This window comes from Gallus gallus, chromosome 8 (assembly GCF_016699485.2).
Source record: "Gallus gallus isolate bGalGal1 chromosome 8, bGalGal1.mat.broiler.GRCg7b, whole genome shotgun sequence".
In the NCBI taxonomy this organism is placed as follows: domain Eukaryota; kingdom Metazoa; phylum Chordata; class Aves; order Galliformes; family Phasianidae; genus Gallus; species Gallus gallus.
Genome location: NC_052539.1, coordinates 2,111,443 through 2,133,016, shown reverse-complemented (window position 1 = coordinate 2,133,016; position 21,574 = coordinate 2,111,443). Strand labels below are relative to the sequence as shown.

The 21,574-nt window shown below is 41.8% G+C and overlaps 2 protein-coding genes across 7 annotated transcripts in view; one reads left to right on the top strand and one right to left on the bottom strand.

The window, feature by feature from the left end:
• Positions 1–4,532: 4,532 nt before the first annotated feature.
• ATP6V1G3 (ATPase H+ transporting V1 subunit G3) lies at positions 4,533–16,227 on the bottom strand. Its single transcript, XM_422192.6, has 3 exons — positions 16,117–16,227; positions 8,789–8,889; positions 4,533–5,615 (listed from the first exon to the last, which is right to left on the bottom strand). Exons 1-3 carry the CDS (start codon positions 16,196–16,198, stop codon positions 5,442–5,444), a joined length of 357 nt encoding a protein of 118 aa, XP_422192.1. The 5' UTR covers positions 16,199–16,227; the 3' UTR covers positions 4,533–5,441.
• A 564-nt stretch (positions 16,228–16,791) lies between these two features.
• Positions 16,792–21,574, top strand: part of PTPRC (protein tyrosine phosphatase, receptor type C) — an 81,222-nt gene continuing 76,439 nt past the window's right edge. For 5 of the 6 annotated variants that reach the window (XM_046944230.1, XM_046944236.1, XM_025152740.3 and 2 more), the window contains exons 1-3: positions 18,895–18,967; positions 19,755–19,855; positions 21,352–21,495. The gene's annotated coding sequence lies outside the window, so the exon portion shown is untranslated. Of the gene's footprint in view, positions 16,954–17,056; positions 17,140–18,201; positions 18,276–18,894; positions 18,968–19,754; positions 19,856–21,351; positions 21,496–21,574 lie in introns of those variants that run through there. The other variant, XM_046944231.1, reaches the window with a different exon arrangement.

Genomic DNA, 21,574 nt, shown 5'->3' with positions numbered 1-21,574 from the left:
TCGTGAATGTATTAGAAAAAATCCACAAAAAATACAGAGTACTACTGTGGTTGGCAAAAGCTACTGCAGTGCAGAGGCGCCTCTAACAATTTATTTAGGGCGTTAGCTGGAGGTTTTAAGTCAAGAGCTGGACCTCTTTGCCAACCCATGTCATTGCAGTGTGCTTCCTTTAGTTGATAAGTCTCTGTTAAGACTGCTCTTTCAATTCCCAACTCTTTCACAGAGATGCTGAATTCTGAACTCCAGTAGTAGCCTATAAGGTCAGCAAACGCTTGTGCATGTACTACTAATGTTTTTGCTGTGCAGACATTTGTAACTGTATCAGTGCCAATTTATTGGATGACTTCTGAACTTTGTTGCTGTTAGTACTCTGCAAGACTCCAGGCTCACAAGAGCAGCAAAGCGGAAGCGAGGCAGTGTAACATAAACTCAGACATGCTCGTTATGTTATGCACCTTCAGGCTGGTCCTCACCTCTCATGGACCCGAGGTTTACAAGGCAAAGGAATAGTTAAGAGTTGGAACAAGTCACAAGGGGGTGAGAAAAGAAAGAGGCTCATTAAACTTTATGCCTGCATCTCACCTATAAACAGCAAAGTACAGTTTTTGTTAGTGCTTTGAATCTTAATTACATGCTGCCTTGGCTAGTGCACATCTAATCTCATCTTTTTCCAGCTGATATTAGAGAAGGAATCTCAAGTTTAATTGAAAAGCTGCACAAGATTCTGGGGAAAAAACTGGAATGTTTGCGTGTTAAGATACATGTTTGCTCACCATTGCAAGGAAAGATATTTTTGCTCTGAAGCCGATCAGGGTTGCAATTTTACTATCCACAAAGTAATTAATAACACATTAGTAAATATGACTGCATTCTGTGTTTGCTGATGAGTCCACATGGTTCTGCGTAGAACATATTTTCTCTAGAATACGACATCTTTCTTAACCGCCAAAAATTATAAATATTGGTCTTAGTGCTTGAGCAAATCATCCCAAACAACTGAATCACAATTTTAAAGCACCATGTTGTACTGCAGAACTATTGAATTTCTGTTTAGATCAAAGCTGTGGCATATGTTCATCTTACATTGACCATATCATTCTTTTCAGTTCAAACAACCAGTATTCTGGGGAGCACCGCATTGAGTTCTACTGTAAGTTCTGCTTCTTAGGTATTCTCATTTGAAAATAATACAACACCATAATTTAAAGCTTGAGCTGACTGGAAAAAAAAATCATTAAGGTTTTCTCAGAAAATGTTACTTTCACTGAGCCTTGAAATTTGGATTAATTCTGCGTTGTACTCTACAGCGTTTCACTGACAGCATGCTCTGCTGTTTTGGGGATCGAAACAGCTGCATATGAGTCCAGCAAAAGTAGAGACTGTGGACAGTGTTGCTTTTCTTGTGCTTTGTTAGTCTAGCAGCCCCCTCCAGAGTAAGGTATGTCTCACTGATTCTGGGTTCCAATGTGAGAAATAGTATTGAGAAGCAGCAAAACTGTCTGGGCGTTCTGGAGCAGCAATGCCTGTTAAGTGCCTGAGCTATATGCAGATGCAGAGCTCAGAAAAAATACCCCAGAAATGAGTTGATTGCTGCTCCACTGGTATTACCCCACTTGTGCTGATTCACAGCAGTTGACAACTGAGTCTAAGATGATTTTCTTACACTGGTTCTACATAGCCTGTCGTGAAGTATTTAACTTCAACCAAACTAGCTTTCTTTGGGGAAAATTTCGGTATTTCTAAACGCAGTATGGAAATTCCGTAAGAAGTTGTGAGTCCGGTATGCTTATAAATAAATCAAGTACTGGGGCAAGAGAAAGCTTTCAGGAAGTGCCCTGAGTCAGGTAATTCATTTGTGGCCTATCTTTCTTAAAAGCAATGAGGAATCTCAGTAAGTTAATAAGCTTGCAAGTAATCAGATTTTCCACATGCAGTCATGTCCTGTAAGTGCAATAGAGTGTATTAATAGTACTCCAATGTAACATTTTCCAAGTGTTTTGTAGTACTGCTGGTTGGGTCATGTACTTCTAACAAGCGTTAACATTCCTCAGGGAAGACTCAGGGTTTGAAGTGCCTTATTCTGCCATAAAATGAGGAATAATCAAATCTGTGAAGAAGAGGCCACTGTGAGCTTGGCAGGAATATGTGACACTTGTGTATTGTATAGTAGGCATTTCCTCTTTTCCTTCGATGAGTTGGAGGAAACCATTGTGAAGTGTATATATTGTATACACGAAGAAGAACTTAACAAAGCATCCATGTTTCTTGCTTAATTACCATTTGCCTTTAGTGTATTCCTGGAACAGAATAGGGCTGGAATTGCTGCTCTTACACCAAAATCTTTGCCACCTTTAGACTACAGCTGCCCACTGTCTACACTTCATGATAGCATGCTGTGATGGTGCTCTGCTGGCAAGGCAGCAGGTTTCCATGGCAAGAACATGGTTGGAGAGATCGAGTTCTTCATAACAGCTCTTCATGAATTTTCTGAGACCCTGTTTTCAGAGTTATTAATGAAAAAGAAAATAACAAGCAAGAAGGTAATCTATTTATGATTTTCTGTGTGCCATTTGTTGATATCGTGCCACTTTATTTGGGTAATTGCATTAGTACAGGTATGGGGGATGGAGAGGGTACGGGTAGGTCATTGCTGTGTTCACAGTGTAACTGTGTGAGAGCTGGCATTGAACAGGCTGGTTAGGCTGGCCTGAGCAGCCTCGTTTGGGCTTCACAGAGCCTGAAGTAGTTTAACTGCTTTGACTGTTCCCAGTATTTCAGATAAGTTTTTACTGTGGTTGGCCATGTGGACTTTAATAACGCATGTGGAGAGCGGGTCTGGAGGAGACGTGTGCACATAGAGCTGCATCTTCCCCTCCAGACAGCGTGTCCCCTGCTGCTAGTGGCCTCTGCTGTGCCACATGCTTGTGTTTGTCAGGGGGCTGCATTCATGGGAAGATGTCTTTTAGAGAAGATGTGTATGTGGCCATTAGCTCCCAAAGGGTACAGAACAGCCCTGAAAGGAGGATAGGAGCTTCACGAGAGGAGCAGCTGGTGACAGGGGATATTTTCACAAAATGAGAGAAAGGAAGAATGTCTTAAGTAGGTGATCGTTGGTGGAAAGCATGCTGAGGTAGTCCAGGAGGGCAAGTGGAGCAGTGCTGCTTACATCAACAAGTGCCTGGGGAGATCATTGCCTGCCTCAGGTAGTGCTAACAGAGGTCCATGCTGTACAGTGCTACTTGGACTGGCAGTTAAACATTCAGGTGGAGAAGAACACAGCTGAAAAATTTAAGAAATAACTTCTTGTACCAAATGTTGGTACAATTGTGTAAGGTAGGAAGAGGCTAAGGAATCAAAAGAAAGTAATTTCTTTGCTATCTAGTCATGTCCTCGCACCACGGAATCCCTGCAGGATCTTGTGCCTGCTTTCTTGCCACAGGAATAGTTTCAGTATTAGATCAACAAAGAAAAGCAGAAAGTACTGCCACCTAATTATGTTGAGGCTTCCTACTATCACTTATTCCACACCTCAAAGGCTTAGCTTTTCAAATAAATCCTTTGTCCTACCCCTGTCCCTGCTTTGGCTCAGCCAAATTTGGAATCAGTTTGCCAGTCACCAACTTTTTCCATTTTGGAAAAAATCAGGTTATTTGGCAGTAACTGCTAGGGGGTCGAACCTAAGCCGTTCATCTTGACACTGAATGTTCCTTCTGTGTGGAGGATACTTTCTTAGTGTGGAGTTTAGGCTGTGTTTCAGGTTATGCTGTTTCCTTTCAGAATGATCACTTTTCAATATTAATTTAATTTCACAGAAGACATATGCTTCACATCTGAGCGCCATGTTGGGACTGCAACACAGGCTGGAGGTGTGTGTGTCAAGGCCATTCCAGCTGCCCATGCCTGTAGAAGGGTGCGGCAGTGACTTGGGCTCCTGGGCTGGGATTGGGGCTCCTTCATCTCCTCAGTAAATCAAACCCAATTGCAACTTGATTCAAAGCACTCCTAAGTAAATGAGCCTTTCAGCTGATGTCAGTAGGATTTCTGGTCTCTTTCCCATTCCCCTTTATCTTTGTTTTGTCTCCAGAGAACATAATCAAGCACGGGAGCTTGTAACAATCAGGGCTGTGAGATTGTGTACCGTCAGGCACAGCCTTGAGGAGTCACATTTGCTGACATTAAGTTGACTACAGCTTTATGGTCATTTTACACATGACAGCATGTCAGCTGTGTAAACCTCCCTGGAACAAGAGATTGCCTACGACTAGCTGCCATGAAATTGAAATGATTTGTCCGTGTCTGCGTGGAGTGAAAATTGTGGCACTTGTTTTGCTAGTCTTTGCAATTTCTCAAGCTTGTTTTCTAATCCAGTGTAATTCTGTAGTGAAGACAAGACAGGGTTCACAATGCAGGTGTGTGCCAACCCCCCCCCCCCCCCCCCCACACACACGCACACTCGTACACTCCATCAGTGCCTTCCCTCAGCCTGCCATCAGATTTAATGGGCTTCAACTTAAAGCAACCAGACCATATTGTACTTTCCTAACTTGAGAAAAATTTATTTCAAGGGAAATGTGTGCCATCGTGGAAAGAAGTGTTGCTCAGGGTCATTTCAGGTAGCAGTAAGTGAGCCCTGACCGACTGGATTTCCATGAACTTCTTGTGGAATAAGGGACTAGATAGCGTAGCAGAGGTACAGTCTGAGCTGATGGATGTCTGTGCTTTTGATGTAACTGTATAGGTAATGATGGGCATGCTAGGGTGCACCTTGAACATAGGCAAATGTATAAATGATTGCTGCTGTTGTCATTTTTCAGACTTAAAAAACCTTTTATAAAGCCTGTGATGTATTTAAACAACAGGATGGTAATTTGAATATGGCTTTTTGAACATAACTCTGCCCAAGATATCTATATTTTGCTTTAAATTAGGATAAAAAAAAATCAAATTGTTCTGAAGTCTTATTTTTGACCAAAAACTGACGGTTCCTATATATTCCATAACCTGACTGCTACATGTGTCACAATCTAAATAGAAATGCCTTGTTTTTATTTCTTGTGGTATTCTATTTCACGTGACTTGAAGTACACTAAAGATTGGGATAAACAGGCATTATGCAACAACCTGTTTAGTACAGAACATTTGATATGAGAGAGACTCCCACTGAAAAGCTGCTGGTGTCAAATAGTCATTTCTTCTGCAGTTATTGACTTGCACCCGTTCAAATGGCAGGGGCTTGGCTACCAACAGGGACCAACACTATTCCAACAAATGCTTGTGAAACCCTGCATGGTTGTCATCACATCAAAACCTTTGTGGAAATGTACACTTCCGGCTTTATTGTTTTCTCTCACACATTCAGAAACAATGGAGGAGGAACTATCTGTGGTTATTAAGAAACAAGGCTACTTTTTACAAACATCCTTCCCTAGATATAGTCGATCTTAAGCTGCATATCTGAAGTTTGGGTGGACTTCGGGCTTGACATCATATATTATGTTCAAAAGCTTTTTCATCGTGCTCTCCTTGTTCTTCTGGTAGCTGCTGGTGAGGTTTCGGATGGTTTCTGTTGTTTGCTCCTCTAGCTGAGCAGAGAGGTTACCTTGGGAGCCCATTACCTGAAAAAGCAGAAGCCCTCTAAACAAAGCAGGCATTATGCGTGACTATGTTTATTGTACTTCTCTTTATCATCTAGCATAAACATAATGCAAACACGTCACACTGTTTTCTAACAGTAAGGGTATGATCTAGGTTGAACCGCACACATGAAAACAGGATTAAAGGCAACTCTTTCATATGCTCATTAGCAATGGGAATCTCCCATGTAATGCAAATTTCCCAGCTCCCTGTGGGAACAATGCTGTACGTGTTTTGTCTTTTAACCACCCATTTTATTTTTTCCTGTTTTAATGACTAGTCAAGTAAGTTTTAGCACTAATGCACTTCATTTGGCCTCACTCAGAATGAATGCGAGCACAGCTCAGGAGCAAAACCTGGGAAAGCCTTCCCAAAACTGCATTGTTAGAGTTTCAGAGTATTTGAAATGTCTTCAGCAGCTACCGATGTATAACCCTCAACAGGCCTCAGACAAGGTCTTTTAATGTTACATTTTCTTCTCTGGCAAAGTACCAGACAGCTTCTGGCACAGTTAATATCAGGACATTCGCTTAGAATTTAATTGACTCTACACTTGCTGAACATTTTAGCAAGGTTATGTTATAAACAGATGCACACGTTCCAAATCCGTGGCTTTGTTCCTCCTCCCCCACTGCTCCAACATCCCTTGCATTCTTCCCTTATGGAAAAGTCCTTCAGATACTGAGAGAGAATTTTGTTTTCAGCTAGAGAATTCCAGGGGGAAGAGCGGAAGACATTTCTGCACACAGAGTAAGAAAGTAATAAATAACATATTCTCCTTGTTCCTGCCACAGTTCTCTGGGGTGGACTAGCAGCTGGACTAACCTGTGATGGTAGTAGGGGTACCTATGGGATGACCTCAAATGGGAGGAGTCATTAGCTTTATTTTCCATGTGATTTCTACCCAACTTAGTACTTGAAAGAAGGAGAGGCAGCTGAGCTATGATCTCCTTTTGCACAAATCACATTTGCAATTATCTGTACCTGGCAACGTAGTAAGAAGTTTGTCTGCAATCCAGATGTAAAACATTTTCTGATTTGGAAGAAATACAGGACGTAGACACAGTAGTAAACACTGGGAAAAGAGTATCATTTTCTATAGTAACTATTTTTAGTTGGCATTCTATTTTCGCTTTTAGACAAGTTGTAAGGGCCTCATGTGGGAAAGATTGTACAGCTTAAACCAGATTTATGAAGCTGATTTTTTCCACTGGGGAAAATAACTTTCTAGAGATCCCAGATGGTTGCGTGTTATCCAGCTACTAAATATTTTTTGCAAAACCTCAAGGAGAGGATTATAATAATAACTTCTCTAAACCATAAACCTGCTCTCTTGGTTTGCACTAATACTGCTCTGAGATGGTTGATTCTTAATCTTACTTTTGATCTTTTATTTCCACTCTACTTCTGAATTCTTTCTCTTGTCAGGATCCAGGCGATGTTCTGCTTAGTTTGTGATTTCTTCTGAACTTGACAGTCTGTCCATCATTTTGCCCGTACTGGTTTTATGTTAGTGGCATTCCAAAGTTGCCAAAGCATTACCCTGTCTTTGAAAGCATAGGTTTGGAGCCAGCGTTCGCAGTGCCAGAGTTCAGTGACCTCAGACCTTGAGTGCAACACCATGAGCACTATCAAAACTAATTTGGGCTCTGGGCTTCAATTTTGTATGTCTCTTTCGAAAAATTATTATTTTTGAAAAGAAAATCTTGCTGTTTATCACTCTAACCTCATATTAATAATTACTTTTTTGTCATTGTTCGTTCTGAACTGACGCAGAACATCTCATGGGACAAGAAAAAATTCCCTGGGAAGGATACAGCAACACACAGTAAGAGGAGAAACAGCATTAAATGAGACTGACCAAAAATTATTTTAGTGTCTGAATACATGAGCCAGCAAACTGAGCCTGGTGTCAGACCTTTGTGGGTTACCTGGAACTTCTCACTGCCTTCCAAGCACAGGTTAAAAGTGATGACATTGCTCTGGGGTAGCTAAACGTTCAGTGTAATGGGGCCAGGGAACTTGAAGTAGGACTGAAGCGATCTTGTAGAGCATGCTCTCGGTTGAGGAGCAATACATGCTCTGGCCTACTTGTGTAACATGCTCAGTTGTCAAACAATGGCCTTTGCTTGCAGCTTGAGTTTTGTTTATGATGAGAATACTGAGGGCACCAAAACAAGGGTTTTTTTTCCTCTGCTATGTCAGGCCTAAGCCAAGAAGTTTGGCTTGGTTGAGAAGTTTAAGGCATTTAGATGCATTTTTACTTTGTTATGATCAGTAAAAACCTGAAGTTGTTTGTATAAGATAACTCCACCTGGCAGAGTGGTGGTGTGTCTGGAGGCTGACATGCATACAGGAAACTTGGTGCGTATGTTCTAAAAATTATGATCTCTGCTGGGAAATGTATTATATGAAATGTGGCTGGAATAATATATTTATATGGCAGTTTTTATTCGACCTCCTTGGCTTTTTTGTTGTTGCTGTTTTTGAACAGAGTTTTCCTCCCTTTGCACAAAACAAACAGGGAGGAAACAAGAACAAAACCGTACAAGGAAGGCTGCCAAGCAAAAGGAGAATGGTTTGTGAAGCTTTATGAAAATGGCAGAGATGACAGCACAGTGCCATAAATATGTATTACGAACTGCAATTCAGATATGAAAATATCATCCAGACAGTTGTTACTAGGAAGATGTGAAAAACCCCAAAGCTTGGATGATTTTGGTTCGCCACAGATGCAGTGTTCTATGCAGTTAAAAAGCTCAAGTGGAACAGAAATAGAGGGATTTTTAACTCTTGACTATTGCTGAAACATCCACCTTATTTCAACCTCAGTTTTCAGGGCAGAAGTGAGGTCTTTCTGGAAGACTCCTTTAGGAGAACCTGGAAATGTTGTTGCTTAAGGGAGATAATGCTTTCTAAAGGGCAAATGTGAACCATAATACAGAATTTGGACGATTTTAGAGGTTAAAATCCACAATATCAGGTACAAATGCATTCCAATCCTGTGAAAAAAGACAAAATGAAGTGTATGCACATCACAGGTGAGGCCCGTTTGACAGGTCTGTTTAATCAGCATGGCCAGGTTAGTTTGTGGGTAGTGTCAGTAAACCAAACAGTTTGGTTTACTGCAAAAGCCCATAGAGGTCTCACTCACGTTCATTTGCTTGTTCCTGAACTCCTTCTCCCTCTGCAGCCGGTAATGGTCTATCTCAGCTATGGCTTCTTCTTTGGCCTGCTTCAGTCTCTTTCCCTTTCCTAACAGAGGGAAGAAACACAAATTTACGTCACAGTAGTCACATTATCCTAAAAGGTGCATCTCCCAACGTAAGAGGTATTTAACCTGGGTAGAAGTTTCCTGGACAAAGTTTTGAGCAAAGCGAACAGCAGTGTCATTTGCACAGAGTTGGCTGAAGAGCCGAAGGGATTTAGTAGGGCTCTTTGAGAGTGAAAGCACCCATCTTCTGAGCTCAGCTCCCTGCATGAAGGCACACATCAAAATGAAAAGCTTGCTGGTTTGCTAACAACAGAAGTCCTTTTGCAACTACGCATTTTCTCATAACACAAATGATTTTTTTTTTCATCACAGCTTTGTGTTTAAATAAATATCTATCTTCCCTTCATCAGCAATAGTAGCAGCCAGATAACAGATTTTAGTTGTCAGTGATTGGAAAAGACGTTGTTTTGTAAGATTTTTCTGCATTGATTGGCTGCCAGGATCCCTTCATCCCACACCAACTGGGTTCTGTTCAGAGCTGGCAGATTTCCAAAGTGCTGCGAGATACATCTTAACCATTACCAAACTGAGCTGCAACCTCCTGGCTCCGTCCTCTTTGCCCCCACCCTTTTTCACGAGCATCTGTTAAATGCAGAGGTGAATGGTTAAGAGAAAAAAGGGGCTGATGTATTCTCCTAATGTGCAGAAAACATGGAAGTTATTGTGAAGTCTTTCTTTTATTTTATTTCTAAATAGGATGATGAACTTTAAAAATAGCATTTTAGGCAGTAGTGAAAACTAGACTCTTTCTCCTGGGAAGGCTTGTGTTTACAAGTTAATTTTCTCTTAGGTAAATACTAAGGGTATGTAAAATGAAACCCACTTGAGTTATTGCAGGAGCAGGTAAAAGGCACAGCCTGAGTGTCACAGGGATGTTAGGTCAAGGGCGAAAGTAGGATTGATGGGCATGTGATAGCTTAAGTGTTTACACTGAGAAAGTATTGAGCATCTCGTGATAATGCCATGGTTACGCATTGCTGTCCACATGCTTTGCATATGCAAACTTGGAAAAGTCAGGACGATCTTGCCAGGATTCTTCTATGCTATTTTGTGCAGAAAGTCACTAATTGATAGGGCAGCAATCCCTTTGCACTGAAAGTTGATGCATTACGTTTAAGGCTGCTGGGCTGATGCTGATTTTTTTATTTTATTTTTCATTTCTTTGGTCTCTTTCTCCTATACAGCCAGAATGTAAAGGGTGGGAGAGGATACTCTTGCTCCACAGGATAAAAAATCCCTTGCTTACTTGCATAAATGAGGATAACGCAAAACTGAGCAACTGACCATGGTTCCTTAATCTGATGCATGAAATGCCCTTCCATTAATTTACTGTAGCCGCCTACTTGATGTCACTGAGAAATATCCACACTTTCAGAAAGCTTTTTTTTTTTTTTTTTTAATCTTCAAATTCAATTAAGTTGAAAACAGTATCTTTTTGGAAAGCCTGAAAACATTCCTGATCTGAGCTGGGGAGCTGTGCATTCCAATTTCAGACCTGTTTTTTTCCAGGTGGCTTTGTCAGATTGGTTGCACCTGTGCTGGGCTTCTGAAGCCTTATGAGGTGTGACGTGTAGCAATCTGTTTCACCTGGGCAGGGCACAACGACAGGGCTGAATGTGAGGGGAAGACGATTGTTTCTTATATGTTTGTGACTGGGCAAAATTCACGATCCAGTGGTAAAGTATTTGCCCAGCTGGTGGCCCCTTTGGAAGCTGTTATCTGCAGGACAGTCCCAGGAGCAGAGAGGTGCCTGAAACGTGAATTTCTTTTTGAAGTTTTGGTTCCTGAACCGTTGGATTTCATGGATGGACTTGTTGTGGGAAAGGCAGAGAGGTGAGGTTTCACAGCAGGGAGGAAAATGATGGGGAGCTCCACAGCTTTACTGCCTCTCAGTTCATCAGTGGAGTACTCACCTGTGCAGGCTAGTACTCATCTCAGAATTCTCCTGCTATGAAAGCAATGCAGTTTTTACAGAGGGATAATGATGTATTTTAACTCTCCAAAAGTTTGAATTTGCTTGATAGGAGCTGATGCCTTTAGCCTCTGTCACACTGTATGGAGCGTTGGGGTTGTTAACTGACAGACTCGTGTAAAAGCCTGATACCAGTCTGAACAACAAAATTCGGGGCCAGGTGAGAACTGTGTTTTGAAGTTGCTCTTATTCTTGTCTCCAAATTTAGAGCTGTTCAGCTTAATATAGAGGCTTTCCTTTAGAAATGGCACGGGGAGGAGATTCTCTGGAACTGTGATCAGAGGGAGTGACTAAAATGAAGCTCTGCCAATTTCACCAGCTGAAGAATTGGATCTCTATAGTAAATTAAATTATTTCAAAAATGGTGGGATTTTAATTTCAAATTCCATCTGGGGGGCCATCTGTACTAAATATGTTGCATATTTGGCCACGAGATAGATAAATGAATCCATTTAAAATGCATACAATAGAAAGAGACTAACTATAGAAATACAGTTCATCCACCTCTCACAATGCAGCTGGTGAACCAAAAAGTGAATATATATTCATACACGTCGGTTCCTGACACTGGAATAAGCATAATACATAGGGTGTCACTGTAGGGTGGCAGCCATTGTTTTTTGTTGTTTTTTTTTTTTCCATGATGCCTGTAGGATTGGCACAGCAGGAACCTGCTGCTTCCTATTTAATTAAGTGGAAAAGCTGTGAGTAAATTACTGCTAGTTCAACAACGTTGTGGACAGAATCAGCAACTGCCAACATATGCGATAGTGCATATGCTGCACCTGATTAAGTTAAGTAGAAACTAGAGCTTAACCTGCTGTTTCACTAGAGGCAAACCAAAATTAATTAATCAGTCTGTTATTAACCACTTGTCTGCTACCCTAGATGTACAGTAAGGAATCGCCTTTTTCATGTCTTACTGAACTTCTAGATTCTATAGTAGGGACTCTATCGTACAGCTGAGCTAACATTAGACCTTGTGTCCTCAAGGGTGGCAAAGCACAGCAATTCAGCCAAGATCATGCAGAAAGCACTAGAAACAGAAGAAGGATGGGGCAAGCCAACCTGAGTCTCATAGATTTACCCTTGGATAGAAAAGGTGAGGTGCAGAAAGCTCCAGGTTTGACGACACCTATGCCTAAGGGGCGTACAGTGAGGGCTGTGTTTGCTGCTGCCTCTTTGTCCCTCCTTCTTTCCTGTCCTTCAGGACATGGAGAAGCAATGGAGCAGAGCTGTCCTGGCTGCATTTCCCACTGTGCCGTGGATATGGTAGCTGAGGGAGAGGAGGAGGAATCTGCAGGCTTCCAGGCTTCATGTTAAATCAGGCTAATCTTAACCAACTTTCTGTAGCAAGTCAACTTTAGATATTCCCATTACATAATAATGTGGGAAAGAACTAGCAGCACGAAGAAAGGTTATACCCTTCTTCATAGGTATTGCCACAGCGTTAATGAAATAACTCTGGTTAGATCCAGAGCAACTGGAGTGATTTATTTATTTATTTGAAGATCTTGCAAGAGAAGGGCAGTGGAAATCAAATCTTCCTGAAAATTTTATGTTCTAATTTGCTTAAACACTGTTCTCTTGCTTCCCCAGAACTGGCTTGCTAAAATCATCTTTCTGTTTTCAAACAGATCATCTGTGCTTCTAGCTAAATTTCTGCACAGAAATGTCATGTGAATAGGCTGCCAAAAATTAATGGCGTTTTCTTTAAATAGGACTGTTTCTGTTGTTTTCTGCTTTGTTTTTTGTCTGCTAAATGGAATTTGGGAATGCTCATTTCTAAAGACTATTTTGCAGTTTTAATAAAATACAGTAAAACCAGCCGATCAGTGTATATATAGCTTTTTGCCAGATAAAATATGTTGTGGGTATTATCCAAGTGAGCATGATGGATGTAATTAATATCATTCTTTTCAAGTGTCTTACTTTGGTAGTGCAGTGTACGAAAGGATAGAGAACAGCACCCTCTTTTTTGTTCACGTTCAGTGGATTTGATGGTTTCAGCCTTGCATATGTGTTTTTACCAACTGACTGTTAATAAATTGTCAGGTATAAATGACATCAGTTGATGATATGGCAAAGGATGTGATAAGGAAGGCGAGATAAAGGATATTGAGCAAGAAGAGCTGCGGTGCTACAATTTGGCTTCACTTCATGAACATAATTGTATTTATTTGTGAGCTTCAGTAGTCCAAATGGATTTTGCATTGCAAACAGCTGCACGTATTTCAGTAACAGCCAGGCCCACTACCTGTTTATGTATGATCCTATGTGTGTCCGTGCTGCATTTTGGTCTGATTATGTGAGTTTCAGCAGTAAACACTGACAGTTTTGCACAAGCACGCTTTAGGTAATTGCATTTCCTTGAAAATGGCTTTTCCTTGTTGTGACCCTCGAGCAACCGGCCTTTCCTGCTTCTCACGTTACCACATAAATAGGATAATCTGGTTTACTCAACCAGTGTTGCTGTGCAAAGCCTGTTTGCAGTGACAAGGAGGTCATATTTAGGGTTCAGCAGGGGCAGGGCTGCTCGGCTCGGGCGGGACGGGTTCAGCACTCTCACGCAGAGCCTCGAGCTGCCCAGCCCAGAGCAGCAGCTGCTGATCCCAGCTGGTCTGAGGTGGGCCAGGGCTGGTGCTTCTGAGGTGAGGAAGAACGCCCTCACCTTGCTTCTCCAAACGGTGTGCGCAGGTTATTTATAATGTATTCATACTCTGTTTGATGTTCCTTGTATTTTAGTCTCACTCGGAGGCAGACTTTGCAGTCCTTAATGTTGATGCAACTGCTGAATCACTCTGGGAACGAGACTGCTGAAATAATTCTGGTTTGACACGACAGGATTTGGCAGAAGGAGAGCCCCTTTAGTCCCTGTCTCATGTTATTTAAGCCATTGCTGGTTTAGTTAGTCATGTAAAAGTGGCACAGTGACATTGCTATGAAAACCTGGAGTGAAGAACAACAAGGAGAATTTGTGCCAGCACAGGGAGAGCAGTCTGATGTGTGAGAGTGGAGATAAGTAACAGAGAAGGAAGTCATACTGATGAAATATTTGTATTCTGTTTTTACTGATAGCAAAACTTTTGCAGCTCATTTGCTGTAGCTGCTGAATAACTCTTCCCTCAGCACTGCAGCACTGGTAGGCGTGGGCAGGGGTTGAACTCAGACTCGGAGTCTGGAAGGAAGCTTAGCTGGAAGAAACCCCATGCTTATCATGAGTGCTGTGCGTGGGGCTGGGGTGCTGACAGAGGAGTGCACTTGTAGGCAGAGTGGAGCAAATGCAGCTCGGCTCATGTCTGGATCCAGCAAGATGCTCATTTTGGTCATTATTTGAATGTTATAATGATACTTTTCATTCTGGGGACTTGTTAACTTACACAGCTTCTTTTAAGCTAGATGTTTCAGAAAAAGCCCAAGTACCATTTTTTGTAGTTGTTTAAAAAAAAAAAAAACAACCCACACAAACACAAAAATGAGAGTGATGTCAAGCTGTCATAGCTAAAAGGACTGATTCTGCAGTCGGTGTTCAGACCTAACCCATTCTCTGCATGTGAGGTTGTGCCCTTACAGATCACCCAGTTTTTTGCTCCTTGCTCTGGGGAGCCATGCATTTCCTCTGCCCTGTGTCAGAAGGGGAGCACGTCTCATCGAAAGCACCTCAGCTGGCCATAGAAGGGTTGAATTTGTACCTATTTCTTGACTTCAAGTTGGGAGTAGCAACCCCAAGCACCCTTTTGGTGAGCCCTTTTGTTTTGTTTTGTTTTAATTTATGAAGATTGAGAATGCTTTTGCTTCTGCATGGCTGCGAGGCGTGGGCAGCAGCTGGATGCTCAGGGAAGGGACGTGACTTCCACTTCTCTGCATGCTGCTGTACAAATTAGCACATCACACAATTAATGATGCTGATCGATATGTAGAAAGAATATGCAACCTACATAGACTATTTTTCTTTAGCTTCTATTTTTCTTGGAAAACAAAATCCTTTATCACACTCTCTCGCTGTGCATGGCATCATTCTTCACTGGAACAGGTTGTCCAGAGAGGCTGTGGATGCACTCTCTCTGCAGGCATCCAAGGCCAGGCTGGATGGGTCTTGGAGCAACCTGGTCTAGTGGGAGGTATCCCTGTCTATAGCAGAGGGTTGGAACTAGATGATCTTAAAGGCCCCTTCCAACCCAAACCATTCTGTGATCTTCACCTATTTTATCTTAGTGCTGGAGGATGGCATTAAGCTTCCTGTTTCTAAATGAAGATTGTTCCATGAAACAGTATTCATGTGTCATGGCTAATGCAGTTAGTGACTCATGTAGTTGGAACCTACGTTCAGGAAACTGTTGCCACGGTATTTTGAGTTAAAATCAATAGGAGATGAATACAGAAAATGATTAAAGTATAGAATGGTATTCTTGCATGAATAGTTATTTCTTTTACATCAATTATTAGAAGTTTCAACTTTTTTTTTTTTATAAATTGGGATATTGCTTTCATTTTCTTATTGTTTTTTGCTTATATTTGATTAGAATATCAAGGATTGAATTTATTCTTGGATACCGATGCAGCGCTTTACCCATACAAGATATGCTTGTTTTAAACTGAACATTTGATCACTTGCTGATAACTTATTGCTCATAATAAGACTTTATAGAAACAGTCACAGTTCTTGTTATTGTACTGGGACTTGGATTATGATCAGTACTCTATCATCCCAATTTATTGTCAATTTATTATTATTATTTTTTTTGGCACCCAGTTGAGATTAAAAGGCAAGGTACTTGTTTACATAAGTATAGAGGAACACTGAAAATGTATATAAGGAGAAATGCATGGTCTGGAGTCTTGTTCCCTGGAGCAGGCAGCCAGAGGCATGTAGGCTTCCACTTTAAGTACCTAAATAAGGCTGTAATGACGTTATTGGCATAGAGAAAAAGCAAGAATAAATCTAGCTGACAGGATGAATATAACAAAGAAAACCTTGTTTAATGTAAAGAGGCACGTGTGTGCACACACACACACAAGCACACGCGTGCACAGAATTTAAGCCAAGTATGCATCTGGTTAAATGCCTGCTGCAGTCAAGGCATGGCACTAATGCAAGTGAAAGGGAAATGGCACATAGGAAAGAATAGGAGCACATCTGTGATGGGTACAGATGAAATGACGTTTTTCCTTGGGCCTCTGTATTTCTGAAAAGCTTAGAGTAGAAAAAGAGAATAAAACCAGGCCACATACTTACTCTTTTTGGCTTCCTCCAGCTTGTCCTTGGCACGTTTTTCTGCCTGCAAAAGCTGTTGGATTCCTTGGGACTGGCTGGTCATGCTGGTGGCCGAGGCTGATGTACTTCTACAGGGCTCAGGGCTCGGAGGGAGCTTTATAGAGCTGCCAGGCAATTCCCTGTGCTTTTCTGTCTGTTAGTTATTACAACAGCCTTCCAGTTTACACCAAACCAGCCTGCTCTGTCCGGATTCGTTCTGCTAAAAAAGGCTGCTGGTGTAATTGGAGAAACAGCAACTAGATTTACAAGGACCTTCCCTCCTCCTTAGGGTCACCAAAGTGTCTGGTTCATGCTCTGGGAAAAGAGGAGAAAAGCACTTCAAGTGGCTTGTGATTGCATTGTTTTTTTTAATCTTGTGTTGCTGAAGTGGAATATAGTTAACCTTGTGAGAGGAACTGAGGGGAAAAATAATTTTGGCTCCTGAAATTTGCTTTCAATAAAGCTTCCTATGAATGTAAAGAATCAGACTGGCGAAATCCATACGTAGTTTTGGTTGAATTGGTTGTAGGCTTTTGTTTCACGTTGCTTCTTGAAGGCACTCTCTTTTTTTACTTTATTTTCTTCAAGCAAAACGTTCACAGGAAATGAACTCGTCAAGGGTTGTGGGTTAAATAGGCTTGTGCTGGGCAGGTGTGCTTCCCCAGGGAGCCAAGTGCTGTGCTGGGTGGCTGTGGGCTCAGGGATGCACACTCTGGGAAGGGGTAGCTGCTGGTCCATGTCTGTGCCTTTCGAGCCCTACTAACACACAGAGCAGTCAAATGGGGGGAGCCTGGCTGTAGTGCACATCTGTGCCCTGAGGTGGGAAGGTGACTTGTGTGCTGCTGCACAAATGAGCAGCAGAATCATATTTTAAATGAGGATTCAAAATATATTAAGACAGAATCAAATCTTGCTGTAAAAGGTACTTCGGGCATTACATGGGAGAGGAACGTGTCAAGATTTGTAATGGAAATCTGTGGCGACCTTCTTGCTCACTGCATGCACGTAAGCAACCTGACTTTTGCAAGGAAATGCGTATTGTTTTGAAGGCTTTTTCTTCCCAAGTGGTTGTGGGTGTGTGGGAAAATGAAGGGAGAAGCCTCTTGCCCTGTTACCGCCTTCAGCTGCGCTCTGCATGGCGGTAGCATTGAGAAAAGGAAGTTTTTTGCTTTGTGATTTGTGGCCCAGGCTCACTCCTGGGGAGGTGCCCACTCCTTACGGTGTGTTAACAACCCTCATCCAGGAACCAGGCGAGATGTCTGCCCAGCTCTAGCACTGACATCAGAGATCGGCTCTCGATGCAAGGGAACAGACAGGGCGCTATTTTTAGAAGATTTTAATGCGTATCTGTGAAGCTTATTTTATTCAGAAATAAAAAAGGAAGTGGTAATCAGTTGTACAGAAAATGTGCAAGCTGCAGTGCCGGGAAGCCCGCTGTGCTGCTGGAGCTCAGCTCCAAGTAATCTGACCAGCAAAGAAAAGCAGAAGTGGAAAATGAAAGTATTAAGAAAAAAAAAATTGGTTAACTTGGGACAGCAAACTTGGGCACAGAACTTGAAAGCAATAGTTAGTTAAAAATTAAGTGGGAAGCAGAGATGTTGTCAGGCTTTTCTCAGACATCAAAAGTGTATTCAAGGCGAAGGGTTGTGTTGAGCAAATCTCTGTGCTACAAGAAATGAAACAAAGCTGCTACCAAACTCGGCTGCTTCAGAGCTTCTGGACTTAACTAAAACAGCCAGCAGTGAGCTACTTCTATTTCTCTGAGCAGTTCTCAATGCAGTAATTATGTTGCGTGGACCTCAGTAATTGCCTCCATACTGGTATTGAAAATCTGTTGATTTTAATGTTTCACAGAAAACAGTTACATATGATGAATTTTTATAGGAAAAAAAATGTCCACCTTTGAACTGATTACCAAGTTCTTCCATCATTCAAAAATGCATTCATTTCCAAAGCAGGCCATTTGGGCTGCAAATATCACATTCACATATTTCAATGCTTGTTCTAAATAAAGAAAATCTCAGTTCATAATTTGCCCTATAGTTAGTTTTTGTATGGGTGCTCCAGGTATGTGGATGAGGACAGCATGCAATCCCGAGATCCCTTCTGACAGAGCAGATATTGGGACGTCTCCCTCAGGGGTGAGTTTTGACTGATGCTTATAGGCAACTTGTTAGGCTCCACGCTTACTGCCACCTAGAACTCATTTTGAAGCTTGTCTGACGATGATGGTGATGATGTCAGACTATTTTGACATGGCACCTTATGTGTATGCCACTTCGTGGATAATTCATTAAAATTAAGTAGGGTAAGCCCCTGACTGACCAGACTCCTACTTCATCACCCAGGCAAATGAGTAACTTTTCTGTGCTGTAGGTTTTTTTTTGTTTTTTTTTTTCCCAAGTCAGGTCCAGACTTATTTAATTAGAGAAGAGAAGGTGATGTGATGACTGATGTGGACAAAGATGTTATGAGAGGGAGTGAAGGCAGAGAGGTTTCTTTCAAAGGTGTCTCCATTTCCCTCTTCAGCATCTCATCCAGCTCTGTCACTACCCAGAGTTTTGTGAGCCTTCTCTGATTGTTCTGACCAACATAAAGGAAGATTGGCACAGTTGTGGTATTCTTGCTCCCCCTAAGCAAAACTGTGGCTCTGTGAAATGAATCTTAGAGTCTTATGTGGGATAAGAGACCCTGCAGACACCTCCCTGCTCAGCTGCAGCTTGGCCAGCAGAGACGCTCTAAGTCAGCCGTTTCTGCTTTAGATGGAGGCTGTGCAGCTGCTGTTTTCTGTCTGCAGCAGGAAGGTTGGTGGCAATGGGTAAATTCACCCCAGGTAATTCAGATTATTTTACTTGGAAAAAGGTCTGCTTGCTATGACTCAGATTGATCCTTACCTTGCGCGAATAAAACAGCTTCTCAATGCATCTCCCGCCAAGCAGTGCTTGCAGCAGCCTTTTATTGTGGTTTACATGTGCGCAGACTGTTCTCTATGTAGGACAGCAACAGGCAGAGTTTCCGCTGAAACGTGTTCAAGCTGCAGTTCTCCCATGCGTTGTCTGTGTGGTTGTATTTCCTTAAGCACGCACATTTTTGTAACTTTATTTTTTAATTATGAAAATACTGTTTCTAAATAGTGTTGATATGAGTACTAAATAGTGCGCTTCATTCAGGCTGTGGCTTCAAAGCAGTGACTGATTCAATGCTAAAGCATTAAAATAGTGTGTCAGGCAGGACGGGTGGCACAGAGGCTTTTGTGTATCAGCATGTGCGTCTTTTGTTTCTTTGCTCTAGAAAGGTCTAAGTAAGGAAAAGAAAGCACTGTGCACACCTGTATAGCTTGCACCATACTGAGGACTGCTTTTCTAGTGAAAATGAAGCATCTTCAAGTGGAGTCAGAGCTATCATGTTGAGAAAGATCAGATAGCGCACAGTTCTGCTGCTTCTGTCAGCGTTAGTGTCAAAAGGCTTTGTGCATAACTTAAACTGTGTGCAACAACTATCACGTGCCTCCCAAAATCGTGTTCTTATCTCTCATAGTTAGACAGCTATATTTAAAAAGATAGTTTTGAACTTTGTATGGAAGTTATAATTATGTCTGCAATTCGGGACTCTCACTACAGCGCTTCCTAGCAGTGATGCTCTCGCTCTGTTGACTTCAGTGCAGTTGACCTCAGCAGCCTGAGTTTTACCTGGAAGCCTGAACAAGTATGGGAACAAATAGGTAAGCAAAGATGTACAAATATTAGTGTGCTGACAGAAGGTTTGCTGCCATAGTGTCTGGCCAAGTTTACTGACAAAGGCCCAGCTCTGACTGGCTTAGCAGTCTCTGCACCCTATATTAAGCATCTACCTGTTAATCAGCCTGTGGTTTTTCCTAAGTTTGGCTGATGCAGTCCAAATGCAGGTAATTATGTTCACTTCTATAGTTGGATGAGCATTCAGAGAAAGCCCATGTGAACTACTGAATTAGTATCTTTAGAAATCTCTCTAATTGCAAGGAGACCAATGAAGAAGAATATGTTTTTTTAATTATCATATGATGACTACAGTTAAAAAAAAAAAAAAAAAAAAAAGGCAATTTTAGTCACCCACAGTTTGAGATCAATTTGTAACTTGATCATTGGTGTAACTGTGATTTTGTCACCTTTTTTCAGTGTATGATGTGTTCACAGTGGCCAGTCACTAAGCCCCAGCCAGGTTACTCCTCCAGAGTAGCGTGAGGGAGAAAACAGAAGGAGTAAAAGCAAGAAAACTTATGGGTCTAAATACAGTTTAAGTAGTGAAATAAATGGAAAACCAAACAAGCAAAGAGCAAAACCCAAGTATTGCAAAAACAAGTCAGTCACCACCTCCCATAAGGAGAGTGATGTCGAGCCAGCCCCTGAGCAACGGCTGCTTTGCAAGAATGTTTCCCCAGTTCTTTCATTGCGCCTTGTGGCATGAGGCATAAGGTATCCCTTGGCTCTTCTGGGTCAGCTGTCCCATCTGTATTCTCTCACTTCTTGCCCACATCAGCCTGCTCCTCGTTGGGGCAGAGTGAGAAGCAGAGCAAGTTTTGGTAGTGTGCTATCACTGGGTGTGTTACCAACACAGTTTTGGTCACAGATCCCAAACACAGCAGCAACATGCAGGCTATTGGAAAGAAACTAACTCCATCCTAGCCAGACCCAGCTTGCAGTTTCATTTCAGGTGTTTCTTTCCCCTCCCTTCCTCCATCTTTTCCTAGTGCAGCTATTTACTGTTTTCTTTCCTACCCTTTGGCACACAGAGCATGCCTCTTCTCTTACCACATCCCCTTGATGACTTTTTAGCAGTACTGCCTTTTCAAAGAGAAGTTTGCAGCTCCACCAGTACATCTGTGCAGGCAGGCTGGGAGGAGAGGGGAAGTGGGGAGTCACTTAAATATATTTTTGAACTGTGTAGGCTAACCAAAAGCTCACATCCATGTTGCAGCTCAACACTCACTTGAAGAAAGAAATGTAATATATCAGAAGAGTTTAGTGCTATCTACAGTTAAATTTACTGAACTGAAAAAAGACATCACAAAGAAAGTAATTCAGCTTTGCTTGCAGCCTGGAGAAGCTGAACCTGTAATCTTCTGTACTGTACTTATATGCTGCTGCTTCATATATAACTCAAAGGACACTTAGCCAATTTGCTGACCTTTGACAAGACCTTTAATTTTGTACTCAGTCATCTCATTGTGTTTCATTCCAGCTTTGGGCTTTTCCAGCTTAAAATGAAAATGAATAAAGGGAATAAGAAGAATTTCCTTTCTTCTACTGAAAATATTAATACTGCAATAGGAAGACAGAAGGCATTTTTTTTTAGTCTACATAAAGCATGTGAACGTTTGGAAAGGTAAGGCACAAAATCTGGGGTGTAAAAATGCTGAAGAGTGGCAATCTGTCTTTAAGCCCAGAGTAGACATTGCCTAGTT

Coding starts and splice junctions, on each gene's coding strand:
- ATP6V1G3 (XM_422192.6), bottom strand. CDS start 16,198: ATGACCAGCCAGTCCCAAGGAATCCAACAGCTTTTGCAGGCAGAAAAA. Junction 8,890..16,116: donor GCTGGAGGAAGCCAAAAAGA/GTAAGTATGTGG, acceptor TCCCTCTGTTAG/GAAAGGGAAAGAGACTGAAG. Junction 5,616..8,788: donor TCAGGAACAAGCAAATGAAC/GTGAGTGAGACC, acceptor CTGCTTTTTCAG/GTAATGGGCTCCCAAGGTAA.